The following is a 26,090-nucleotide window of genomic DNA, read 5'->3' on the forward strand; positions in this document are numbered from 1 at the left end:
GCTTTGATTACTGATCTCTCAGATGTTATATTGAGCTTTTTCAATATAGTAGATAATGTGTTGTATACATACACCATACGTATACTGTATATATGTACATATATAGTGCCACTCTTTGACAGATCAAAAAAATGCAATATTTAGAAAATAAAATGGCTATGCTGTCCATCTATTTCGATGTAACATAACACACATGATCCAATTATTTAAACATCAACACAAATTATAAATATTTTTACAGCTCCCACGAAAACCTAGGCAGTTTTTAAAAAACACTTCATTTTGAAACAATGAACTTTTGAATTACATTGAAGACATTGAACATGTGAATCACACAGTGGGTTTACAGAAAAAGGCGACAATAAATATGCAAAAAGGAACAAGTTTATCAAAGATTTAAACAAAAATTAGTTGCAAAAAATACTGTAGCAAAAATTATTTGGCAAAATTGTATCTTCTATATTACCAGAGAATGAATGTCCCCTTTCTACTCCAGCGATGACTGATGAGCCCTCTACATCATTTCTATCCTCCTGAAGAACCAGGCAACCTATGTGAACGCTTATTTGTGAATGGCAGAAAGATCAAAGCAAAATTTATTCTTCCACCTCTACAACCTCCCTATTGGCAATGATTTCATTTATATGACATAGGTTAAAAGGGATCTGATACTTATTTTCAGCACATTCTAGTGTTTCCTAAAATAAAATGTGGGTGACCAAAAAAAAAAAAAAAAGGTTAGACAGTCAAATTAGTAATAGATGCTTGCTAGTATAGCCAAATAATTTTTGATTTTGTTTTTCCTTCCTCATGAAAATTTTCCTGCCATGAATAACTGTGCCAGAGTGGGACTTTCATTTTAGGGCAAACTATTTTTTAATATTATAAGTTATGTTTAATTTTCCAAGAGATGAATACTTTGTTAAGAAAGATTAGGCAAATGAGCCCTGAAGAACGCTGTTCTGTTACTAACTCATTGGCCAAATGTGTCAGGATAGTCAAGATGCAGAAATTAAAGATCAAAGTGGGGATTATGTACTCTCTGTAAGAAGTTCAGCCACAGTAAGCCTCTTCATTACTAATGAGACACTCTTTACTGTTGCTAAACATTATCTGCAAGGGAAGCATTCATTTAAATATAATTCATTTCTGTGGATCCATGAGTGAAACACACATTTACAATTTTGTTAAATTTTTTGTAATTGTTGAGTAACAGAGAGATGTACCTACCAAAATATTCAGCCTCATTCAAAGATATGTTAATTATGAGGATCAGAAGTAAGACTTGGTAAAATATCACCATTTAGCCTAAAATCTAGAGAACTTTGCTCATCTCTTGAATGTTAAACAAAGAATCTCTCCTTTTGCATTCACCCTAAAAACATCAAAAGCTGCTTAGATGGTCATCCTACCTGTATTGTTCTTGTATGATTTAATGTGTGTGTGATACAGATTTATAAGATAAGGTACATGATCAAGCCACACTAGTTTACAAATGTTTCTGATAATTTAAACCAAAGTCAGTGTTTAGATATAAAATTTAATATAAAGTTTCTTGGTGGAAAAAGCACGATGAAGAGAAGGAAAGTAGGTATGATATAACAGATGGAGTATGAATTTGCTCAGATGGATCCTGGAATGGCCAAGAAAGAGCAACGGAAGACAGAAGTCAAAGACAGGGAAGAATGCTTTATCCTCCTCCATATATTCTGAGACTTGAAAGGGCTGGGTCACAGACGGTAGTGGCACCTTCTTTTACATTGTCTGCACAATGAATGTGCTGTTCATATTTAGTGTAGAAACTACCTAGTTGAATACAGAATCCAGCAGAAGGATATTTTGTATATTCCCAGTAGGATATATTACTGTACATCTCCCCAAAATTAAAGGGATAATCAGACTAATTATGTGATAACTATCGGTTTACTCCAAGCCTTAATTTCATAGTTGGCTCTCCTAAGATAAAAGTGGAGTTTGGTATCATGGCATGCATATGCAATAGAGAGAGCTAGGAGATGCTTATCAGTGAGATGATATTCTTCTATCTTGTTCAAAAGCATGAGATGATCTATTTACTACAGGTTATCAGAGATCCTGGCTCTGGATCTCTCAACCTTTATTGCTAGCAATATCCCAGGTAGTTTGATGGGAAAGCTTCAGTGCTGCAGTGCTTAGATTTAACCAGATGGAAGCACAATTTTATGACACAGGGACTCTTTCTCAACAATATAAGAAAGTCAAATAATACAGCAGTCATAATTTTACAAAGCACTTTGTGCTACTTTAAGCACCTCTTGTTCGAGAATTGCAAAAAAAAAAAAAAACAACTTTATGAAAAAGCATTTAACCTCATTTTGCAGATGAGGAAACTGAGGCACAGAGAGGTTAAGTGACTGGACCAAAGATACCTGGATCAGCAGTAAATATAAGGACAAAAAGTGGGACCCCAGCATTCTAGCCTTTCTTGCCTATTCTTAAGTTATTGTTCTGGCTTTGAAAATGCCAGTGCTAAAACCAAGGAATAAGATACTGAACTCATGTCTGGAAGGATTTGTGTAGCATTTCATAGAAAGAGTTTCTGGTTCCCTACACACATTCTTTAGGCATGGGAGATCTAGCCCTGTAAATAAAACCTTGACAATTTGAAAAATTGAGGCTGTTTTGTTATCTACAGTCAATGAGGTGTAAAATTAGGTTTCAGGAACATTTATTGGCTCTCAGAGCTGAATCCAAGACTAAGTATTACATAACTTAGGAAAAGTACCAGTCTTCTAATTGCCTCTGGTAGAAAACGACCTTATCATAACATATGTTGCTTCTGTATAAAAAAAGTAGAGCTGTCTTGCTGTGGTCAGCTCTCTGGGGGAAAAAAATGTTATCAGTCTAAATGACAAGAGGTCAGAATGCTCTAGGCATATCAGGATACTTTAAAAAATAATCATCATTTTATTAAATATTCACATCTCTGTGGCAAACTCAACTGTTGGTAGAAGTTTACTTATCGCCTGTATTGTGTGTTTTTACTCAAATCATATAACATATTTATTTGCAGGCATTTTAAGCAGCCATTTGAAAACCGGTATTTTAGAAATGGATTCAAAGATGCTCTCTGGCCCGTGTTCCCTATAGACGTTGGCATTCGAAAAAGAACTACGTCAGGGAGCTTGTGATTTAGAACATCGTCTTCTTAATTTTCGATAGCAATGAGATCAGTCTGTTTGTGGAGGAACACAGATGTGACAGAAGGCCAGGGAAGCATCAAATCTGCTTTTATTTCTTATGTTACATTTGCCGAGGTCCTTTGCCTCGCCTCGTTGCCAGTTTAGTTGGGGCTCACTGTGATCCTCTGTCATCTGTGGAATGCATTCCACAAGCTTCACCTTTTGCAGAAAGACCAACGGGAGACTGCTTTTCTTCCCATTCACACTGTAGATGTCTCTGTTCCTGAGTTTTAAACAACAATAAAGACAAAAAGCAAATCCCTGTAGTAAGAAACCAGACTTTTCAAATGAAACATTTTATTGTAAATAGCTCCTCATAGGTATTCCTCGTGCTTCATTCCCCACCCTCCCTTGTTTTTTGTTTGTTTGTTTTGATTTTTTAAAATGTTTATTTCGGGACTAGAGTTTCCATGGGGGTGTAGTGTTACATTAAAATGATCCCCCTGCACAGCAGGGGTAGAATGTTTCTTTGTAACTTTGGTTCCATGCCCAAGACACATCTTTCCTTGATCTGCTGAAACTGTTTCCATTGCTGATTTTTTTTCTTTACACAATATATGTTTATACTTCTTCTCTTCTGGTTTGACATATACATGTTTCATTAAATGCAGCATATATTGTAGATTTTCAACAGGGTCATGTAGGAACTGTCAAGTAAGAAACCTTGAATAATGGCTTTAAAATACACAGTTGTAGTCCTGGCTACACGGTAGTTCTTAGCATTTGATCTCCCTTTCACTGTTGTAAACATTTCTGCCATCTTTGAAGGTTTAGAGGCATTTGCCTTTCTGGGGTCTTATCCATGTTTTCGGTTACTCTGTAAAACAGAGGGAAAATTCTTTAATCATCATTTCTGTCCATGGCTGAAACTGGAAAAAAGCTCTTTTTTTTTCTAAAGAAAAAAAAATTCTTTACCACTTCTTTGAGCTCTACGATCTTCTTTAAGTTACATCAATGAAGTTTCTAAGCTTAATTACTTTGATTTTAAGTGAGAAAACAGAATGATCTATTTTAAGGGTTATTGCAACATAATGCACATAAAGCAATTAACAGTTCTTGTTTCATAATAAGTGGCCTGACATATTAGCAATTATGATTGTTGCCTTTTCTTCTGTGGCCTTCTAAGACAATACCTTAAGAAGCTCTAATGAATTATATCCCCAAATATAAATGTAAGATTTTAAAAAGCAGGTCTGTCTATGCCCTTCAATGACTTACTTTTATGTCACACTTCCTCCTCAACAATTGTATCCAGTACCAGATGGTCTCCACCCTGAGGTCCTGACCTGGGAACTATGCCATACAGGGTTTCTTCATTGGCTCCAGTGATCTTCCTGAAAGAGGTACGTCCCTGGACTATGCCAGTTAGGATTCCTATCCCTATTCCTCTTTAAGTCTCTATGTCTGGGTTTTTAGTTGGTTAGAAGTGAAGGACATAATAATCTCTTCCTCCAAACAGGCAAAGACAGCACAGAGGACATGCTATCATGTACTATTTAAGAACCTGGCCTGTTTCTATATAATATATATATACAAATATACTACATGTATACAAATATATATACTATATGTATATAGTATATGTATGTGTGTGTATAAAATAAATATGTAAACATAGAAAGTCTTTTACTTACAAACTTTCAATTTATACATTCTCAGAGATAAATCCTAAATTCTGTTTCAAAACACACAGGCATCATTTCTGCCTGTCACAACTGAAGTAAAGCCCATCATTTGAATAAAACCATGTTGGTTTAAAAAAAAAAAGGGGGCTTGTAGTCTCCCAGAATATTAAATTTCTGTACAGTGAGTATCTGTAAAGGAACTAGGAGCAAAGCCACATTTATTCAAATGGGCATTCCGAATACGTGAAGCACTAGCCATCGATGACCAATTTTCAGTCAACTAAAGGTCAGTACACTATAACTCAAACTGTATAGAATATAAATTCATCTTGGTTCTGAAAGCTGGTATTACAGAACCTCAAGGATTCTTTTCAGTGGGTTCCTTAATTTCAATGAGCTTTAGTTTCCTCCTCTGTAAAATAGCGATTGCAGCTATCATTTCTGAGAATTTACTACCTGCCACCAGACTCTAAGTGAATGAGCACAGTGATGTCACTTCTGACCTGAGACTCTAGTATCCAAGTACCCACCATGCCAGTTGATTCATAGATGACACTTAGCGAATATTAGTCGGGTCCAATCGGCAGACTACTTATGTTCACCATTCTTGAGGGTTTTCTAACTGCTAGAAGGTAGTTTAGATCCTAATTTATGGGCCACATATTTAGAGGCATATTGATTAACAAACTGTAGCCATATCCTGATCTCTAGTTATCACAAGTAACTGTAAATCCTGGACAGCAGTCACGCCCTCTTCCTGCTTCCTGTGTCTCTATAAAGGTCACCACGACCCAACCAACTGTACCATCCAGACCCCTAAGGCCTTCATGACACCTTGCATTCCATCAGTCCTCATATACAGTTTATCATATGGTAGAATATTCAATAAAAGATAGCTCTTATTATTGCCTCCATTTTACAGATGAGGAAACTGCCCCATGAGAAAGGCAGGAAATATTGAATGAAATGTAACTGAAGTCAGAAGATCAGGGGAGGCTTCCCTGAGTCCCTGATTTTACACTGGGATGGGCAGTACAAATGGATATTAAATAGTTGACCATGGTGTGGGAAACATGTGGCCCGAGTAGATGCAAGTATGTCTCACAATGCATGATCCAGGACAGAATGTTTGCTATGTCCTAGGAAGTTGGCTTTTAATGAGTCTTTCTATGTGCCAGGTACTATATTGGTTGCTTTACTTATATAACATCAGTTAATCCTTAGGAAAATAGTAGATGCTAATACTTGCTAATTTTTTATATTAAGAAATTAATGTTTAGAGAAGTATAATAGTATTTATTTTGTAGAATCACTCTATTAAATACAATAGATATGAAATGTACTCTTTCAACCACAAAAGAGATAACCTCTTCCTCTTCCTTACCATAATATCATCACTACCATTAAGAAGTATTTATTGATTGGGGCACCTGGTAGCACAGTTTGTTAAGCATCCAACTCTTGACCTTGGCTCAGGTCATGACCTCATGGTTTGTGAGTTCAAGCCCTGCATCGGGCTCTGTGCTGATGGCGAGGAGCCTGCTCGGGATTCTCACTCCCTCTGTCTCTCTGCCCCTCCCCTGCTTGTGTACCCCTTCTTTCTTTCTCTCAAAATAAGTATATAAACTCAAACAAATAAAAATAAAGATAAAAATAATAAAAAAAGAAGTATTTATTGATGGCCAACTATAAGCTAGGCACTATCTGGGTACTGGGGTTACAAGGACGAAGAAAACATGTATGGTCCCTGCCTTCATGAACCTATATACAATGAGGGAGAGAGGCATTATTAATTAAAAACAGCAACAACAATAACAACAACCAAAACAAGCCAAATGCACGTGAAATGTTGCTGGGAGTGAAATCAAGGAAGATTTCCCTGCAGGAATCACAAGTGAGCTGAGTTCTGAAGGATGAGTGAGTAGGTGTTTACTAGATAAAGCAGGGTTGAAAGTACCATGCACACAAAGACTGTGTGGGCAAACCCCTGTGGTAGGCAGAAGGGAGCAAGACTCATCAAGGGAGATCCTAGAGCAAGAAAAAGCCCAAAGAGACCATCTGCAGTGAGATGACACAGGGCTCTCTTGGCCACATGAAGGGATTGGGATTTCCCCCTAATAATGATACTTTCCCAGGAATGGGGCATGATTAGATTTGTTTCCTAAAACGGACTCAGTGGCCGTGTGGAGAGTGAGTTATAAGAGTGTCTGGAGAAGCAATGAACTGAGTTAGGAGGGTGTCCCCACTAGGAAGTTGGGGTATTTGTTCATGTATCCTTTCCTTTGTTCACTTATTCTTGAGGTTATTCTCCAATGACATATAAAGAACAAATCACACACTTATCTTTGTATTACACTACTATGCTATCAAGGGCTACAATCTAACATGTCATAAATCTGCTTTCAATTTACCCAACTATTTACTCATTCATCTGTCTACCCTTTTGTCCATATGTCAACGTAAAATGTATTTAGCACCTAGTATGTATAAGACACTGTTGTAGACATTGAAGATACAAAGATAAAGCATAAGCCCTACTCTACACTTTCTTAATAGTCTATGTAAGACAGATAGGGAAACATTCTTAATATGACTAGATGAAGGCTAATAGATACATTTACATAAAGAAAGACTGATTAACTGGCATACAATGATTCATCTTACAGACCTGTCCTACCAATATAAAAGAATAAGGAGCGAAATTCTTTATTTGAAACAATAAATATAGTAGAGTTCCTGTTGCCATCTGTTTTCCACAGGCCACCTGCAGGCCTTGGTGGGAGGAGAGACTGAAAACTATAAATAAGAAATGAAAATTTGCATATTTTAATGGAGAATTTGTAACTAATGACCTGTGGCTGTTCTTATACTGCAGTATATATTTTTAAAGGTTTTTTTTTTTTTTTTTGGATCAGAACAATAATACAGTATTATGTGACTTTTAATATGTTTTATGTTACTAGACAGGAAGTGAAAATACACAGCTATCAGGTTCAAGAGTTCGTGGCTGACACAGGAATCATTAAAAAGGAACCATGGTACGGGTGCCTGGGTGGCTCAGTCAGTTATTCTTCCGACTTTGGCTCAGGTCATGATCTCGTGGTTCGTGAGTTTAAGCCCTGCGTTGGGCTCTGTGCTGACAGCTCAGACCCCAGAGCCTGCTTCAGATTCTGTGTTTCCCTCTCTCTCTGCCACCCCTCCCCTGCTTGTGCTTTGTCTCTCTCTCTCTCTCAATCTCAAAATAAATAAACATTAAAAAAAATTAAAAAGAGAGAAAAGGAACCAGAGTACATAGACAAAGAATCATGATCACCTGTTTTCTGTCTGGTCTTCCAAACTTCATAATGAACAGAGCTGGTTCTATTATGTTCTTTATTAAACTGTCCCTCTTCAGAAGAACAGGGTTTTTTTCAGTGGGTTATTGTAACCTGGATATAACAACCCAGTGATAGCTATTTCTGTACTCCTCTCATTTTCTTCTTTCCTTTGTCTCCTGAAATAACTAATATGAAAGAATTTGTGGTACCCTACTTATTTCGAGTAAATATACAGAATGCATGGACAGATGATATCTCCTAAAACTACCTGGGGTTCCTCTCCTTAAGATAAAAGTCCCAATATAATCCATGGACTTGCGTTACTTAGCAGTCACTGAGAGCAATAAGGCAATAAGGGTGCCTTCTTGGGAGCCTTCAGCAGCTTCTAGATCATCACTGACAAAAATGACTTAGGTAATTGTAATTGCTAAAAGGAAAAAAACCATGAGTCGCTTCACTTTAAGGAGGAAATCTTTAAATATACTTTAAGTTAGTCTTGGGTTTAAGAGCAGAATATAAACCCTTAATTTAGTAGGAAAAATATTTTTATGATTATGTGTGTAGCATGCCTTTACTCTCTGCAGACAAGCCAAGCATTTTTCTCCCTGATTTTTTTCCCTATCTCTAGCTCATCTGCTATGGAGATAAAAGTGGCATTAATCAATTTCCAGGCATGTCTTATTTAAATCTAGATTACTCCCTGAAAAGAGGAGATGAAACGGCAACTACTTGTTCTGGTTTGGGTGGTAAACTACTTGATAATGCTAGAGGTTATAATTTCAAACTTATATATTAACAAATTCAGTAAACGTGATAGCCAGCTTTTAAAAATAATACCAGCTAAGAGTTGCTGATGATTGAACTATGTTCCAAGTGATGCAATTAGTCCTTTATGTGCACAATCTCATTTAGTTCTCTCAATATAATACCATGGTGTGGGTAATACAACCACTTTACAGACAAGGAAACCTAATCTCAGGTGGATTAAAGCTACCACGCCATAGCTTGTAAATGGCAGGATCCAAACTTAACAGTATATCTAACTTCGAAGTTGTAACTCTAAACTACTCAGCCATTTTCCCATACATATTTTAGACTCCCCAGATTCCCTGTCACATTGATCTGCTATATCCTTATTACTTATAATCATGATCTTTCATTCAACAGACAATTACTAAGTGTCAGTTACGTGCTACTCTGGAGGAAAAGCAAATTAAGTCTTGTACAACCCTCAAAGAGTCACACAAAATGGGAAAAGGTAGAGAGATGAGCACAATGTAATTTCAAAACCCACTAGCCCAGCAGTACCACCCACATTTCAGAAGACGCCTCTGATTGCTTATATATACAAACAGAAATGGCGCTCACAAAGTGACAGCAATGCCCTCTCCTTTGGGAGGCAGCGTGGTGCTTAAAAGTGGCTAAAAGCCTTTAGAGTGAGGGTCTGGGTACAAATACTAATCCTGCCAATTGTAGCTCTATGGCCTTGGAAGTTCCCGTGCTACTGTTTCTCCAACTGTAAAGAAAGGAATAAATGCAGCCCTTACTCTACAGGGGGCATTTTGAGGATTACTGTATCTATAGCTCAGAACAGCCCCTGGCGTGTAAGGGTAAGCCATTAATGATGTGACTGTTCGAACCTACCCATTTTCTGACTAGTCTTGATGAGTTTTGATTTTTCTCCCCTCAATTACCACATAGTACTTGTGTCCTGTTTCTTTATTATTCTTGGTGGGGGAGGGCTATTCGTTTTCTGATGCTCTGGCCATTCCTACCTCGTCCTAGAAAATCTCACCCATTTCACCTTACATTTTCATTCAATTTAAGAGACACAGTCTTTTCCCTATGTTCTGCAGGATTACCATCCTGCTTGGCAGACAAAGGACGGCTGGCAGGCTGAACAGAAACTCTTTCGGAAGAAAGCATAAAGCCAGAAGGTTGGTTATATGAGGACATAAACTTTCTGGGCATATATGCTTAACTGCTTCCTTGTATCAGGCCATGCTAATGTACTTTTGCTTGTCGGTTCCTCACGTAGGTAACAGGGTTGATACCCATGGAGAGAAAGTGTCTCTTCTCTATTTTTCAACTTGCTATAGAAAATGTTGAATAACATGAGGCCCAGGGAAGATCCCTGTGTAATGGAACTTAAGAGGAAAATCAAAGTGGACGCAGACCATGACGTATGGATTTAGAAGAGCACCTGGCCCTTGTTCATTTTTAAATAATGCTATTATGAGGTGCAGTTTCTGTACCCAGGGAGACATCAGACTCAGCTGGTATGCCTGTTAGAAACACAGACTGGTCCTTGCTTTCCACCTCTCCCACCCCTCCATCTCACCTCCACCTCCAGTAACCTGATCCACTGAGTTGGAGGTAAGGACTTGGAACCTGTATTTTTCATAGCTTTGGGAATCAGTGTCTAAGATTATTTATACATGTATTTGTGAGACAAAGACTTAATCATTGAGAAGTAATAAAACTCTCGTTTTTCTATATGGGCACTGAAAGTTAGCTTACTTGAAAAGAAGATCCAATTTCACTTAATAGCCTGCTTTCCTCAATTCTGATGAAATCAGACTGGGAGAAGGGGTTAAAAATAACCAGCCATTTTTAGCTTGTTAGGTTTACAGAATCAGAATTTTCAAGCTGGATGAGATACTAAAAATATACTGATATTTCTTCATTTTGCAGAGAGGGAAGCAAATCCTTCCATATATTAAAAGACTGATGAGAATACTAAGCCCCATAAACACCATGACTTCCCAAAGCAACACGGTTAACTAGAACAATATTCTTGATTTCCATATTTGGTGGTTGCTTTATTTTTTTTAATAATCACCCAAATGGGGGGCCCCTGGTTGGCTCAGTCGGTTCAGCATCCGACTTCAGCTCAGGTCATAACCTCACAGTCTGTGAGTTCGAGCCCCGCGTGGGGCTCTGTGCTGACAGCTCAGAGCCTGGAGCCTGCTTCGGATTCTGTGTCTCCCCCTCTCTCTGCCCCTCCCCTGCTCATGCTCTGTCTCTCTCTGTCTCAAAAACAAATAAAAACATTTAAAAAATTAAAAAAAAAAATCACCCAAATGGACTGGATCTGTTTCTCACTTTTTTTACTTTAATCTTTTTTTTTTTTAAAATTTTTTTTTTTTCAACGTTTATTTATTTTTTGGACAGAGAGAGAGACAGAGCATGAACGGGGGAGGGGCAGAGAGAGAGGGAGACACAGAATGGGAAACAGGCTCCAGGTCTTTAATCTTTTTTTTAATTGAAGCACAGTTGATACACAATGTTACATTAGTTCCAGGTGATCTGTTTCTCCTTTTATGGCATTTAAGCTAACCAAACCAAATGTATTTGTGTTTTTTTTTAAACCAAACAAACATGGGCATTACTAGTAACTGTATACAGCATCCTTCTGATCAAACACCTCTTAGAACCACATTTTGAGAATTAAATGAAATCTTACCTGAAGAGGCACCTTGACATCAAGGCCATAGAATAAAGGCAAGAGAGAAGAACAAGAATAGAAACAGAAACTGCAGAAGAAAAAGAAGAAGATTACATAAATCTGAATTTCTGTAGTGTCAACAAAACCTCAAGCTTTTCCACTTTACTCAGGTCTGACCACTTGTCACATACATACCAAAGACCTTTTGTTTAAAAAAAACAAACAAACATGTTTTACCTATCTATTGGCAAAATAATGTGAGGACTAACTGGTGTCAACCAACATCACCTGATACATTTTACAACTGAGGTGGTCTAATAGATCATGGATCTAAGCCCCTAATTCTTTAAGTGAGAAAAGCAAGCACTGAACGGTTCATCAACAGTCTAATTGCATGTAATTTCATGTCATAGTAAAGCCTTGAATTTAGACCTCCTGGATCCTACTTTATTATATATTATTGTCTGTTTTTAATGTGTGACAGGGTAAATCAAAACTACAAAAATATGATCAGAGTATCCACTTCATCACTTAATGCTATCATTGTTTGGTTAATGTGAAGAAGGCATAGCAGAGAGAATATTAATATGTAAGGTAAACCTATGATAAATTATCTGCAGTGGGCTACTCCTGAGGTAGAAATGCAGACGCTATCAGTAATTACATCAGGACAGCAGGTGTATCCTGGGTCTACCCTGGATGAGCCAGGATGTGTGGTATGAAAGGTGCTTGTACATCAGAGGACGCCTTAGACAATGAATGAATGCATGCTGCTGTTCAAACCTCCATGCTTCGCAGATATTCTCTTTCTTTGACTCATAGAACTTAAATGGAGTCTGAATTGTGTCTCTTCGCTTAGAACTTTCTCCAGAAAAGCAGATACTTGGGTGGACAGACATGCTTGCATAGCAGTGGTGCATAACCAACTGCATACTAATTGTAGAAGGTCACAGGTCAGATCAGAGGTTTTCAAATACCAATTTCCTTGGTGAGGTACTCCTACAGAATCAGACTTTGACCTTGTTATCACATTTCAGCACCATTTTGTCAGACACGACTTCCTTGAATAAGGGTGGTGTATGGCATTCTAATGTTGAGCATGTTATCCTCATGTGTCTTTTAAGGCCACTGTTTACAGGGCTCTGGCTTCACCATAGCAAAATTGTAGGGACAAGTTATAAACACGGTGCTAAGAGCCATGTGTTGGTGACCGTTCTAGGAGTCTGGAAAGCAGAAACTCTGTCCTTTTTCTTTTTTTGTTTTTTTTTTTCCCATTCTTTGAAGATGGAGAGTGGTAAAATGATGCCCATAGTACAAGATGGAGGGGAAAGGAGGCTTCCTCTACTCCTCTGAGGTCAGATATCAGCGCCGCCTCTCGGGACATGAGGAAAGGCCCATCACCTCGCTGGCAATGAGATTCTTTGTCCAGGCAGTGTGGTGGGCCGAACGTAGCACCTTGAGTCAGACACCCTGGCCTCTGGGCGTCTTGATATGGACTGGTTATATGGTCCTGGGAATGTTGTTTAATCTCTCTGACCTGTTGTTTTATTACCAGCAAAAAAGGGGATCCTGAGATCTGCTGTGTCTGTCTCACAGAGTAACTGCAGGAGAGTCAATGAAGCCGATGAAGCCTGCTTTGCATTCTGTGTCTCCCTCTTTCTCTGCCCCTCCCCTGCTCACTCTCTCTTTCTTTCTAACATAAATAAACATTAAAAAAAGAAAATGCCTAGGGTAGTGACATTAATAGATATTTTAAAAATCCACTCCCCCCCCCCTTTTTAGTCTGGTTTTCCTTACATGAATGGGGATGGAATCAAACTAAAGTTTGTGGTTTTAATTCTGACTTCCTCTTTGTCAGCCACAGAGCTGGTTAAGACTTCGTACAGAAAATTACTAGAACCAAGAGCTAGCCATTTGAAGCTATGGAAAATGGAAGGCATCAGGCATGTGCGTTGACAACTGGAGAAGCTGGAAACAGTTCCCACCTTCTGTGGGTCTTCTTGCCAAACACTGGGAAGTCAGACTCAGTCCTTGGCTTACTGCACTTCACCTTTGCCTCATTCAGTCCCACAGAGCTAGGCAGCACACTTCTGAAATGAGGACCATTCAAATTTAAAATTTTGCAGAGGATGTGTACTTTATGTCTGGAAATTTTAAAAATTATACTTTTTAATCGAACACTCTCAGTGTTTCGTAATTTTCACCTAAGCGGCCCTGTTTGTTCCTTGCAGAACCCACGAGAGGAGAGGAGGGCAAGCTCTATCATCCCCATTTTATCGATAAGGCTTAGACACAAGTCTCAGTCACATACCCAAGGTCAAGTAAGTATGTGAAGACCCAGCTGACGTAAGAATCCAGGCTGCTGATGGTCTGGCTCCTGGCCCCGACCAGCTCCCTCTGATCTCCTATGTATGGGCAGCTACAGAAGCAATTTGGGAGGAAGAAAATCCTGACCGTTGTCTCAGAAGCAGCAGATGGTTTGCTATTTTCTTCTTGGGTGCCCACGGAAGATGCTGCAAAATAGCCATATTCTTTGGCATCACAGGAATTCAGATTGGAACTCTAGGCAAAGCCTCTTGCGATCCTTGCTGTGTTCCTCAGCACGATGCTCCCGGGCATCACGGCAGGGTCACTGTTGTTGTGTTAAGATTGTTGGCCTCACTGCAGCTTGTTCAGCACTCCTGTGTAAGCCCTCTCCCGTCCCCCCCCACCCCCCGTGTACATTCCCAAATGCAGTCTTTCAGGACTGTTACGCTTTCCCCTGAAAGTGTTGGCTGACTCTGAGGAGGCTTTCAGGCCACTGGGGGAAGTGACATGAGGGCTTTATCATCACCTAAGTGTCAACCTAAGTTTCTGGACTTACTGTGGAGGGGACACTGCAGCACAAGGAAGAAAGGGCTTTTTATCAATAGTAACAGGAATGATTTTTTTTTTTCAAAAAGGGACGAAAAATATTTTGAAAAGAAAGAGCAAAGTAGAGGCACAAAACTCATGAGAAATTTCTGGAAAGGAAATGAAGATAAGAAAGGGGAAGTGAGGAAAGAAAACACCCATAGCAAAAAATAGGAATCAACACAAAAGGCAAACATGTCCAGGTGAGGTTGCTGAAGACAGAACCTTTTCTGGAATGCTGGTGACTGACTGGAGGTGAAGTTTATATTGACTGTAACAACACCTGCCTCAGCAAGATACACAGTAACAGAAGAAACACAATGCAGTGAATGAAACTCCTATTATTTTCTGGTCTAAAAGTTAAAGACTGAAATTCACACTGAATTTAACACATACCTTTTCTTCTAAGTCCTTTATCTGTCTTTTCTGGATGTCTGTTTTATCTTCTAAGTCACGAATTCTCTGAACAAAGGAAAAAAGAGAAAGAGTGGGTGTTAACAAGAAGACTGTTTGCCAACCTAAAACACGAAACTTGCTACGAAAACATTAACATTAGTACTCACAGCTGGAAGCATCTCGTATACGTTTTCCCACACCCAGAAGACGGTTGGATTACCCATACTTGTCATGCAAAAGCATGGCATTGATTACGTATGTGTTTTTAAATTTGCTACCCCTGTCTATGCACCTGTCTCTACAGACCTATCTCTGAGAGGGAGGTAACGTTCTCACCCCAGCGTCCTCGGGCTTGGCCGTGAGGCCTATTTGGCCAGTGGAACGTGAGTAGGAGCACACAGGAGTACCACCTGCTCATCGAGACAGCACTATGTCCTGGAACTGGCGAGCAAGAAACTAACTGTGTTGGAGCCATTGGGATTGGGATTTTTGGTTGTTGATTACCACTGTAAAAAATGGCTAGTGGTGATATACATACACAAATGCAAACAGTCCCCTTGTTTTTTGCTACCCTTCCTTTCCAACCATGTTTCATCTCTGCTTCAGGGTAGAATTTCCTCATAAAACAGGATTTGCCAATTCTCATAAAAAAAAGTAGAGATAAGACTTGGGCAAAAATTCCAAAGAGACAACTGATTAAGTTAGGGAAAAACTAAACATAGCAAAAAGCATAAGGAATCCTAAGGACAAAATAATTCCAGAACTATCTTTGAACTCACCTGTCAACTGTGTAACAAAATTCCAGTGATTTAAAAAGTGCAGATTTGAAATCAACATTACATAATTATTTGCAAGTGAAAAATAATCTTCAAATTTCTAGGCAACTAAAGGCCTTTTATGTTCATGGCACATGGTTATACAGTGTAAGTTTGTTATTTAATGCCTCTCTTGGGAATAATCAGAAAATGAGAACAGGAGTCTGAGAAGAAAACAGTGGAAGCTAAATGTGGTAATAATATAGAAAAAGAGGTTTTTATAATGCAATATGTGAAGAAGAGGAAGCTAGAACAAATACTTGAACTTGAAAATCGTATCTCCCTACTCTGAAACAGTGGTTCTCAACAGAGGATGACTCTGCCCCCCAGGGGAGCTTTGGCAATGTCTGGATATCTCTTAAAGTTATTTAATTTAATCTGAGGTATATAATTCAGTGGTTTTAGAATATTCACAAAGTTATGCAACCATCATCACTGACTATCTGGACATTTTTTAATCACATGTGGTCAATAATCACACCTAGGGTGGGGGTAGTAATTACCATCTAATAGGCAGAGCCCAGGATGATATACAGGACAGCCCCCTACCATAGAGAATCATCTGACCAGGGTGCCTGTGTGGTTCAGTTGGTTGAACATCCCACTCTTGATTTCGGCTTAGGTCATGATCTTATGGTTTGGGAGTTTGAGCCCCACATCAGGCTCTATGTTGACAGTGTGGAGCCTGCTTGGGATTCTCTCTCTGCCCCTCTCCCGCTCACACACACATGTGCATACTCTCTCTCACCCTCTCTTTATCAAAATATATAAAAAACAAAATATATAAACAAAAACCAAAATACATGAAAAACAGAAAAAGAATCATCTGACCAAACGTAGGGAATGAGAAGACTGAGGAATGTGCTCTAAAGGGAAGGGACTGAGGTTTGTGCAGGAGAGGATGAGGTGTTTGGGTCAGAGAGACTATCAAGGCTGACCGTGAAATTATAGGACAATGAATGATGGGTAAGAGAACGGGCCTGGAAGCTAATGGTGTGTGTACATGGGAGTGATGTGTGTGCTTGTGTATATTTCCACAGTGCTGCTCAGGCGCCAAAGCTACACAATAAAAGAATAAATTTGCTAGACATTTCCACCTTGAGTGTACATGTAATTCCTTTATATGTCTACTGAATGTGGAGGCAAGTGTTATCTCAACACAATCATGGACATGTGGGATTACTAGAGATTACTACAGTGTCTACTTGGCCATCAAGTGCATGTTTGTTGAGCAACTTCTTACAAAGGTCAGGACTATGCTGGATATAATGGAGAATACAGACACCAGTCCATTTTTGGTCCCAAAGAACCATTGGAATAAGATGGAGAGATGGAGTTTAAAACACAGGGAGAAACAAATTAAGTAGAAAAGGTAAACGATGGCAACACCATTGTAACTTCATCACTAATCTCTAGTAAGTAGGACAGCGTTCAGCACAAGGAAGTTGCCTATGCTTGTTAACTACATGAGTTATTTATGCTACAGTCGTGTGCTGCATGCTCTATTTCTTTCCTTTCCCATTCACTTGCCACCCCATCCAAGGGGGAACCTTCTCAGGTCTAAAAGAGACCCCTTTCTATCTTACCTGTCCTGCTAATCAGTACACCAAGTCACTGTTGTCCGCATCAGGACTGGGGTGAGAGCTTACTGCTAGTTCTGTTTCTAACTTAGTACATCCATCTACAGCAGCTGTGTGTACTCCTGACATGTGGAATAATCAGGGCAGGCCCTGAGTTTAAGGCGGAGAGGAACAAGCGTAAGAATAAGGGAGAGGCAGCCAGGCTGCACTCAGAATAGAACCCAAACTCCTTCAAGGCCCAGTGTGATTTAGCCTTTTCTTCCCGCTCCAACTTCACTTCACATCCACTTCACCTTGGCTCTACGTGCTCCATTTTTATGGCCTTCTCTCTGTTCCTTGACTATTCCAAATGTTCCCACAATAGAGACTTAGACTCTGTTGTCCCTATCTCTGGGGCACTTTGCCAAGATCTTTGTGTGGCTGGTCCCTTGGGTTTTAGACATCTTCAGAGATGCCTGATCTGCCTAGCCAGTCTAAACACACACACACACATCGTATTCCCAAACACACACACACATCGTATACTTTTCTTCATAGCATTTATTGACACTCTCTGAAATTGCCTTGGTCATTGCTAATTTGTGTTGTTGCTTTGACCCTTTTCATGGGTAGGACAGATGAGAGCAGTGACCTTTATGTCTCTGTCCACCATAATATTCCTGGCACAAGCAGGCTTTCAAATATGGTTTTGAAACAATGTGTAACAGGATATGAAGTACAGATTTTTTTCAGTAGTATGTAGTCCATTATTATCAGGGGAACATCCTAAAGGAGGTGGATCTTAAGCTGGGACTGGAAAAATGAGAACATTTAGATAAATGCAGCAGACACGAGGGGCATTTTATGGTGAGTGGTCATGCCAACAAAGGCTTAGAGGAGGGAGTCATGACCCAAGCGGTACCAGGAAGAATTCTGCATGAGTAGAGAGGACAGTATACTCTGGAGATTGTCTCAGATCAGGTTTTCAGAGAAGGGGTAGCCAGCTAATGAAGGACCTGGAGAGAGCTGCATAGGCCTAGACCCAACTGCAAATTGAGATCATGGAGGCTTTGAGGAAGAATGTACCTTGAGGAAAGGTGAAAGAATGTGTAGTGATATGCATGATGAACTACAGAGAGGGCAGGAAGTCCTCTCCACCACTCAATCCCCGTGGCATCCTGCATATGACTTTTTTATGCCACTTGTCAAGAGATACCAAACGTAATTTTTTTTCTTTGTGTTAACCTCCTTTGTCTCCATCAATAAGTCCTATGCTTTGTAAAAGCAGAGTCCATGTGAGTTCTCTATGTCTGAAATGGTATCCAAAGACTGGGAAGTGCATTTAAATATGTGACTGAATAAATGCCTAGATGACGGAGTCAGGTTATATCAGAGGACATCTGGCAGCATCTGGGAGCTGTTGCAGGGTTGAAAGGTCCTGCCTCTGCCTCAAGTTACAAGTGTGGACAAAATAGACCAGCTTCAGAAACATTTTAGGAGAAATACTAATTGGATGTAGTGCTATATTAATGATTGGAGATAAAGGATAAAGAAGACTCCAGGGTTTCCAGCCTGAGTGCTTTGGGATATGGTAATTCTACTGACGAAAACAGGCAGATGGGGAGAAAAGGGGAAAGAATAAAAATGCACACTTAGATATGTTTCATATGAGTTCACTGTGAAACATTCAAACAGAAATGTCCAATAAATAGTTACTGATAGGCTCTAGGATTTAACTGGATCACATAGCTTATACATGACAAAACCTGGCCAATACCTTCTGGAATAATTCTCTTAAATCTACTGATTATAAAGGGAGACAAAGAGTAAGAAATAATTAGAAAAGGCATTTTCTAATGAACATTTGTTTGGGAGATAGAAAATTTCAATGGAAATCTCTGAGGCTTAGAAATGTAATGTAACTCTCACTGGATAGCTTAAAACAAAGCAAACAAAACATGTCTTTCAGGTTTGGCTTGGTTAGAGACTCAAAAAAATGACAAGGTTTTAATCATAAATAAATTTAGATAACTCTTTGCCCATCTTAAAAATAAATACTTTTGGGGCACCTGGGTGGCTCAATCAGTTAAACGTCCGACTTTGGCTCAGGTCATGATCTCACAGTTCACGAGTAGGAGCCTCGCATCAGGCTCTGTGCTGACAGCTCAGACAGAGCCTGGAGACTGCTTCAGATTCTGTGTCTCCCTCTCTCTCTGCCTCTCTCTCTCTCTCAAAAATAAATAAACATTAAAATTTTTTTTAAAAAAATAAACACTTCTGTGGTTCCATAGCACAACTGCTGATTTGTTGAAATTAACTAAATGCCATTGCAGTATAAAAAAATTATGCAGAGGGCACTTTTATTCCCGCAACTAATGAGGCCATGGGGTCTATCATTAAAGGGCTGAAAAACATTCCAGGATCAAAACCCAGAACTTTAAGATGGAATCTGAAAGTGCACTGAAACAAACATGCATGTGTTCACCATCTCTGGGACAAAAGGCTTCACTGCTCTTAGCTCCCTGTTAACTCAGATAATCTGTTCGATTATAAAGATTCACACAACTCCTGGCTACGCAGGAAGTGTGCTAAGTGTCATGTTCCCCATAAACCGTTCTTATGGGTGTCATAAAATAACCTGTTCCTTTCCCACCCACCTTGATCTCTAAAGACCACACAACTCTTACTTCTTGTATTGTCCATCTGGATTGTGTATCAGTTGCTTATCCCAGCTTCTAAGTACCAAATCCTACTGGCACTATCAACTTTGTAATTCTTTTGGAATCTGCTTTTTGACCAGGGCCTTAGTCCTCACCTGTCAAGCTAAGACATGAACTAACAGATGGAATTAAGAATTTTGGCTATAAATGAATATTGAGTGTCTCCAGAGCCTTCCTGGTCTAGATGGGTCACATCAATCAGAGAGGACTCAAGTTGCATAGGAGAGGGTAGCACAATGGTTATACGCACTGGCCTTGAGTTATGCACACCTGAGTAGATACTGGCTCTGGTGCTCACTATCTGTGTCACCTTGGGCAAATGACTTAAGCACTCATGTCTTCAGTATCATTATCTCCTCAATGGGATAATAAGAATACTTACCTTAGTGGGCTACTGTGAAGATTAAATGCAATGATGTAAGCAGAGCCCTTAGTTTAGTTCCTGACATAGCAAATGCCAGTAAGTAAGCGGCAGCTTCCAGGCTTTGTTGTTGTTGCTGTTTGTTCTGGGAATAAAGAAAAAGGCCCTTGTTCTCTTTTACCCTATTCAGATGATCTGATCAGGCTAGATTATGGGCTGGGATGAGTAACAGGAGGAAGCAGTATTTCTGTCCTGGGGAGAGTCTTGCTTCCCTGCATAAGGGAGCTAATCAGGCTCCAGGAGACCCAAAGGGTATTTCATGACAAAACAGCTCCCCGAATAGTAGCAGTAGGCAATGCTTCTGGAATGCCAATTTTCTCAAGACTGAATCATTACCAAACTGTCATCCTGTCTCTGAGTCTAGGCGGCCAACAAGAGTTCTGTATCTTACTCTCCGAAGATGGCGTACAGCTCCTGGGCTTCTCTCACCCACACTCCATACCACGTACTTAGTACTAAGTCCCATTTGCTTAGTACCAACCCTACAGAGATGCAGTGGCTCCGTCCTCACCTGATGGGCTTGCTGTAAGAGCTCCATTCGCTCCTGAAGAATCTGACAGTCATACTCTCTGCTCTTCCTCAGCATCTGCCGCCGTAACTTTTCTACCGCTGTTCTCAGCTCTTCTTGCTGTTTTTCACTTAATAATTCACCAAACTTGATAACGGTTTCTTGCTGCAGAGCATTGTACAAAGTAGCTTCTAGTTCCTGGATTCTCTGGCAAACAGAATTAGAAAAGTCTAACTTTGGAACTTAGCATTTCTGGTGGTATGTGAATGGAGACACTGCGTGTGGGGGAGAGGGGAGTTATGTATTACTGGAGTCTTACGGGATCATAGCACTAAAATCAATCTCAAAGCTTATCCAGCCACACTACCGTTCTGATAATCCCCTTTGTAAGACTCCGTGAGTCATCAAGCTAACAATACCTGAACTTCTCTGATGATGGGGCATCTGTTCTTTTTCTTGGGATCCTGTCCATTTCACACACCTTTCATTTTTAGTAAGTCCTTACTTTGTTATAAAATTGCATATTCTTCTATTCTCAAATGTAGCTGAGAACAGATTTGTGCTTTCTTCCATCTGACAGCCCTTCAGATACGTAGACATCTATCATGGTGGCTGTACGTTTAGAAATAAGCACTGAAAAGTGGTCTAAGTTGGAATACTAACTTGGGGATCTATTTCACACACAAAATGCCACCTCTCTTCCACATGACACACATACGAACTTGAAGATGGCTTTACAGTCTCCCTATCTTAAAATACAAATTAGGAGACATGATCTGAAAATGGCCTGGAGTCTTTGCAATTGGTTTGTTTTTTTAATATTCTGACATTTAAAGCTGCTTTAACTATAAAATGCCTCCTTGAGTCTTCTCTGTTTTGGATGAAGAATCCTTATATCCTTATATTCCAGTTTTGTTTTGTTTTGTTTTTTAAACATGCTTCAGTTATAGTCACCAAAATCTACAATCTTACCTCCTGTGACTTTGACAGAGGTAAATGGTCATGCCTTGGTACAGAGTATTTTCCTAGCTCTTGTTTCCAAGTTCCTAGCTTTGTACTCGACTGAACAGATCTCACCTTTTTAACATGACATGTGTCTGAATGAGTACTTGCTCATGGGACACATAAGCACCTGAACCTGACCATGTGTAGGTAAAGAAGGCAAGGATAAAAGGGTAGGAAGGGAGGGGAGAAAGTGCTTCCTTTTTTATTCTCTGGTGGCCAACTCTCATTTTTCTCCTTTCCCCATCGAGCAGTGCTCAGAATCTCTTACTCATTTTGGAGAATACTAATTCATCTCTGTTACAAGCAGGGGCTAAGTGCTTCATTCTTATCCCCAAAGTGACTCAGGCTGCTTCCAGGAAAGCATTATAAAAACCTCTACCAGAAACTCCTTGAAATGTTCCCCTTTTAAGTTTGGTCTTTTTCTCTTGAGTCATTACTGTGAATTAATGGTTGCGGGGGGGGGGGCAGTATATGGAGAGAAGAAATGCAAGCTGTTGTCCCGTATTAGGAATTATGTGTTATGAATCTGTCATGGGGAATGAATCAAATGGGGTCCTCAGTCCACACAGCCTTCTGTGGGGGAGAAAAGGCACAACCCATCTCCCGAACAGCCTCACTTACTGTGGCTGGATTACGGTAGAGAAGGCCACAGGGTCTGGAGTCAGAACTGAGCACTACGTGCTTGCTCTCTCGGGCAGAGTTCTTTCACTCTCCAAGCCTTCATTTCCTCATATGTAATACAGGAATGATCATATTACCTGCACCCCAGAGGGTTGTGAGAAATATGTGAAGGAAAAATATACACAGCAGACATTAAATGCTCTACTCTTCTCTCACTACGTGAGGCTCCCAAACAGATTTAATAAAATTTCTCTTTCATCTACAGTACCATCCAACCTGTCTCTCATTAAAGTATTTTGTAACAGACACTTAATTTTTTTATATGAAGCATAATTAAGTATGCATTACATATTATAAGAGTAATATAACGGGAAATAGGTAGGGATGTATTTATTCTACAACCAGAACTGGAAACCACTGAATAAATGAGCTTGCATGTTGTGGTCTATTCAAGTACATGGCGGGACAAGTGAACCATGATGCTTCACTCCACAGCACAGGACTGTGAACTCTGGGTGTTCTGAGTGCTTGCTGTACCTACCATATATGCTTGGTCGAGAGCTTGTTTTCTGTAATCTAGTTCTTCCTCCAAATAGCCTTTTATTTTGCAGAATTGTTCCTATAAAAAGGATAAAGAGAAAAGACAAAGCGATATGAGCTTACATGATAAAAGATGAAGAGAATGATAAAGAGAAAAGAACTTAGTTTACTAGAAAGCAGTATATAAATGGTATTGATGAATGTTTCCTCTAACTCCCCAACAAGACCAGTCACTAGCATTTATAGGGTCATAGATTCTGTTAGGAAAATAGTTCAACTTTCATAGTCTCACACAGAGAATGTGAAAATCAATGGAAAGAAGTATACAAGGTATCATGAACAATCCACCACATGGAATGCTTTCAAGGATTTTTATGCCAGTCCAAGAGCACGTGGTTAAGGACAGGGTTACTAATAACTATATCTGTGCAAATATATTGTGAGAGTCTATTTTTGTAAGAATGTTTTGAAATGTAATATGCACAGTTGTATAATAAAAAATGATTCAAAATTATCTCGCACAATTAGCAAACACAAAGATGGATAATGATGTGGGGGGATGGCAGCTATTCCACCCACAATGTCACTTCATGAATGGGCTTGTGCTTCTGCCACAAAACCAGTACGAGCTGGGACCGAAATCTGAAGTTCCCTTGGTTGTCCCCATTGTCTGCATGCCTGGTCTCACATCGCAAGCATCTTTCCAACAGCATTTAAAAACATAACTTTGTGGGGCACTTGGGTGGCTCAGTCGGTTCAGGGTCCAACTTCGGGATCAAGGTTCATGAGCTCAAGCCCTGCGTCAGGCTCTGTGCTGATAGCCTGGAGCATGTTTTGGCTTCCGTGTCTCCCTTTCTCTCTCTGCCCCTCCCCTACGTGCGCTCTATACTCTCTCAAAAATAAATAAACATTAAAAGTATATATATATCTCATGGGGCACCTGGGTGGCTCAGTCGGTTGAGCATCCAACTTCCGCTCAGATCAAGACCTCGTTTGTGAGTTCGACCCCCGCATCAGGCTCACTGCTGTCAGCCTGTCAGCGTGGAGCCCGTTTTGGATCCTCTGTCTCCTCTCTCTGCCCCCTTCCCACTGATGCTGTCTCTCTATTTTTTCTGTATTTGACTCCTCCGTTGGTTTCATAGCTAAAACTTTTAACTGTACTGTTCATTTTAAATCTCTCAAGGCTACCAATACTGTAGTACAATATTAATGAAAAATAAGAAAAACATTTAATATTGGTGTTCTGTCACAGAATTCATTTTGCTCCATATTTCAATGAAATCATAAAATCATCTGACAGAGCAAACTTCATCACTTTGAAAGCTCTGCACACTTTTTACCTCCTTTGAATGTCATAGCAGCTCCATACAATACTCCAGGCTGATATTTTACCCCCACTTTACAAGTAGTGACAGTGAGGCTTTTTTTTTTAAGTTTATTTATTTTGAGAGAGACAGAGACAGTATGAGTGGGGGGAAGGACAGAGAAAGGGGGAGAATCCCAAGTAGGTTCAGCTGACCGTGTGGTCAGCACAGAGTCCAATTTGGGGCTCAAATTCACAAAATCGTGAGATCATGACCCGAGCCGAAATCAAGAGTCAGACGCTTACCCAACCGAGCCACCCAGGCACCCTGCAAGTTATTCTTGTTATAGGATTCCCTAACCTGATAGGAATCACTACCTGTTTTTCAGTAGTAATAATAATAATGACAGTACAGTTATAAAATCCTATATATTCCTGCAAGTTATAATGAACAATTCCTGTGCTTAGGGATTTAAAGAAATAGTTAATTACGGTAAAACACACAAAATTACTCTTAACCATTTTTAAGTGTACAATTCAGTAGGGTTAAGTATATTTACAGTTAAGCAGCCAATCTCCAGAATGCTTTTCATTTTGCAAAACTGAAACCGTATCCATCAAATGACAACTCATTTTCTCTTCGTCTTCACTCCTAACGGCCATTGTTCCTACTTTCTATTAGTCTGACTACTCTAGATACTTACATAAGTGGAATCATACATTATTTGTCTTTTTGCGATTGGCTTATTTCACTTTGCATAATATCCTCAAGGTTCATCCACGTTATATCATATATTAGAATTTCCTTCCTTTCTAAAAGTTTTTTTTAATGTTTATTTTTGAGAGAGAGAGAGGAGAGAGAGAGAGAGAGAGAGAGAGAGACAGACAGAGAGAGACAGTTCAAGCAGGGGAGGGGCAGAGAGAGAGGGAGACACAGAATCTGAAGCAGCTCCAGGCTCTGAACTGTCAGCACAGACTCTGACGCGGGGCTCAAACCCTCAGACCGCGAGATCATGACCTGAGCCAAAGTCGGATGCTCAACCGACTGAGCCACCCAGGCGTCCCAAATTTCCTTCCTTTCTAAAGCTTTAATAATATTCATTGTATGTACAGACCACATTTTGCTATCCATTCATCCAGTGATAGACTCTTGGGTTGCTTCCACATTTAAGCTATGGTGAATAATGCTGCTGTGAGCATGGGTGTACAAACATTTCTCTGAAAACCTACCTTCAATTATCTTGGGCATATTCCCAAAAGTGGTATTGCTGGATTATACGATAATTCTATTTTGAATATTTTGAGCAACCACACCGTACTATTTTCATTAGCAGCTACACATCATTTTATGTTCCTACCAACAGCGCATAGGTTCCAATTTCTCCATGTTCCCACCAACACTTGTTATTTTCTGTTTTGTTTTGTTTTGTTTTTGATAGTGGTCATCTTAATGGGCACAAACTGGCTTGGAGATTTTTAAAATCATAGTTATACTCATCATTTCTGTAATTTTTACTCTGACTATACATGGTGGAAAAATTTAGCCTAAGAAAGAAATCACCTAGTTGAATTTTATTCAGCATTAGTTTTAGAAATATTGTAAAAATACAACATATCTTTGAAGAATATAACTTGAAATTGTGGGATACTTTCAGGAATTTCATTCCCCAGTCTGTACACCAAATAATGCGAAGCTGCA

General features: G+C 39.6%; 1 protein-coding gene across 3 annotated transcripts in view; it reads right to left on the minus strand.

Annotated features, from left to right (window-relative positions):
* Window positions 1–3,333: 3,333 nt before the first annotated feature.
* Window positions 3,334–26,090, minus strand: part of JAKMIP2 (janus kinase and microtubule interacting protein 2) — a 68,047-nt gene continuing 45,290 nt past the window's right edge. For 2 of the 3 annotated variants that reach the window (XM_047102655.1, XM_047102588.1), the window contains 4 exons: window positions 23,090–23,167; window positions 20,926–21,129; window positions 14,900–14,965; window positions 11,649–11,699 (listed from right to left, as the gene is read on the minus strand). In XM_047102655.1, the coding sequence (XP_046958611.1) occupies window positions 11,649–11,699; window positions 14,900–14,965; window positions 20,926–21,129; window positions 23,090–23,167 (399 nt within the window). Of the gene's footprint in view, window positions 3,445–11,648; window positions 11,700–14,899; window positions 14,966–20,925; window positions 21,130–23,089; window positions 23,168–26,090 lie in introns of those variants that run through there. The other variant, XM_047102505.1, reaches the window with a different exon arrangement.

The sequence above is a fragment of the Lynx rufus genome, unplaced genomic scaffold, assembly GCF_022079265.1.
Source record: "Lynx rufus isolate CCGP_SWC_20201006 ecotype Redwood Valley unplaced genomic scaffold, mLynRuf1.p SCAF_1, whole genome shotgun sequence".
NCBI lineage: Eukaryota > Metazoa > Chordata > Mammalia > Carnivora > Felidae > Lynx > Lynx rufus.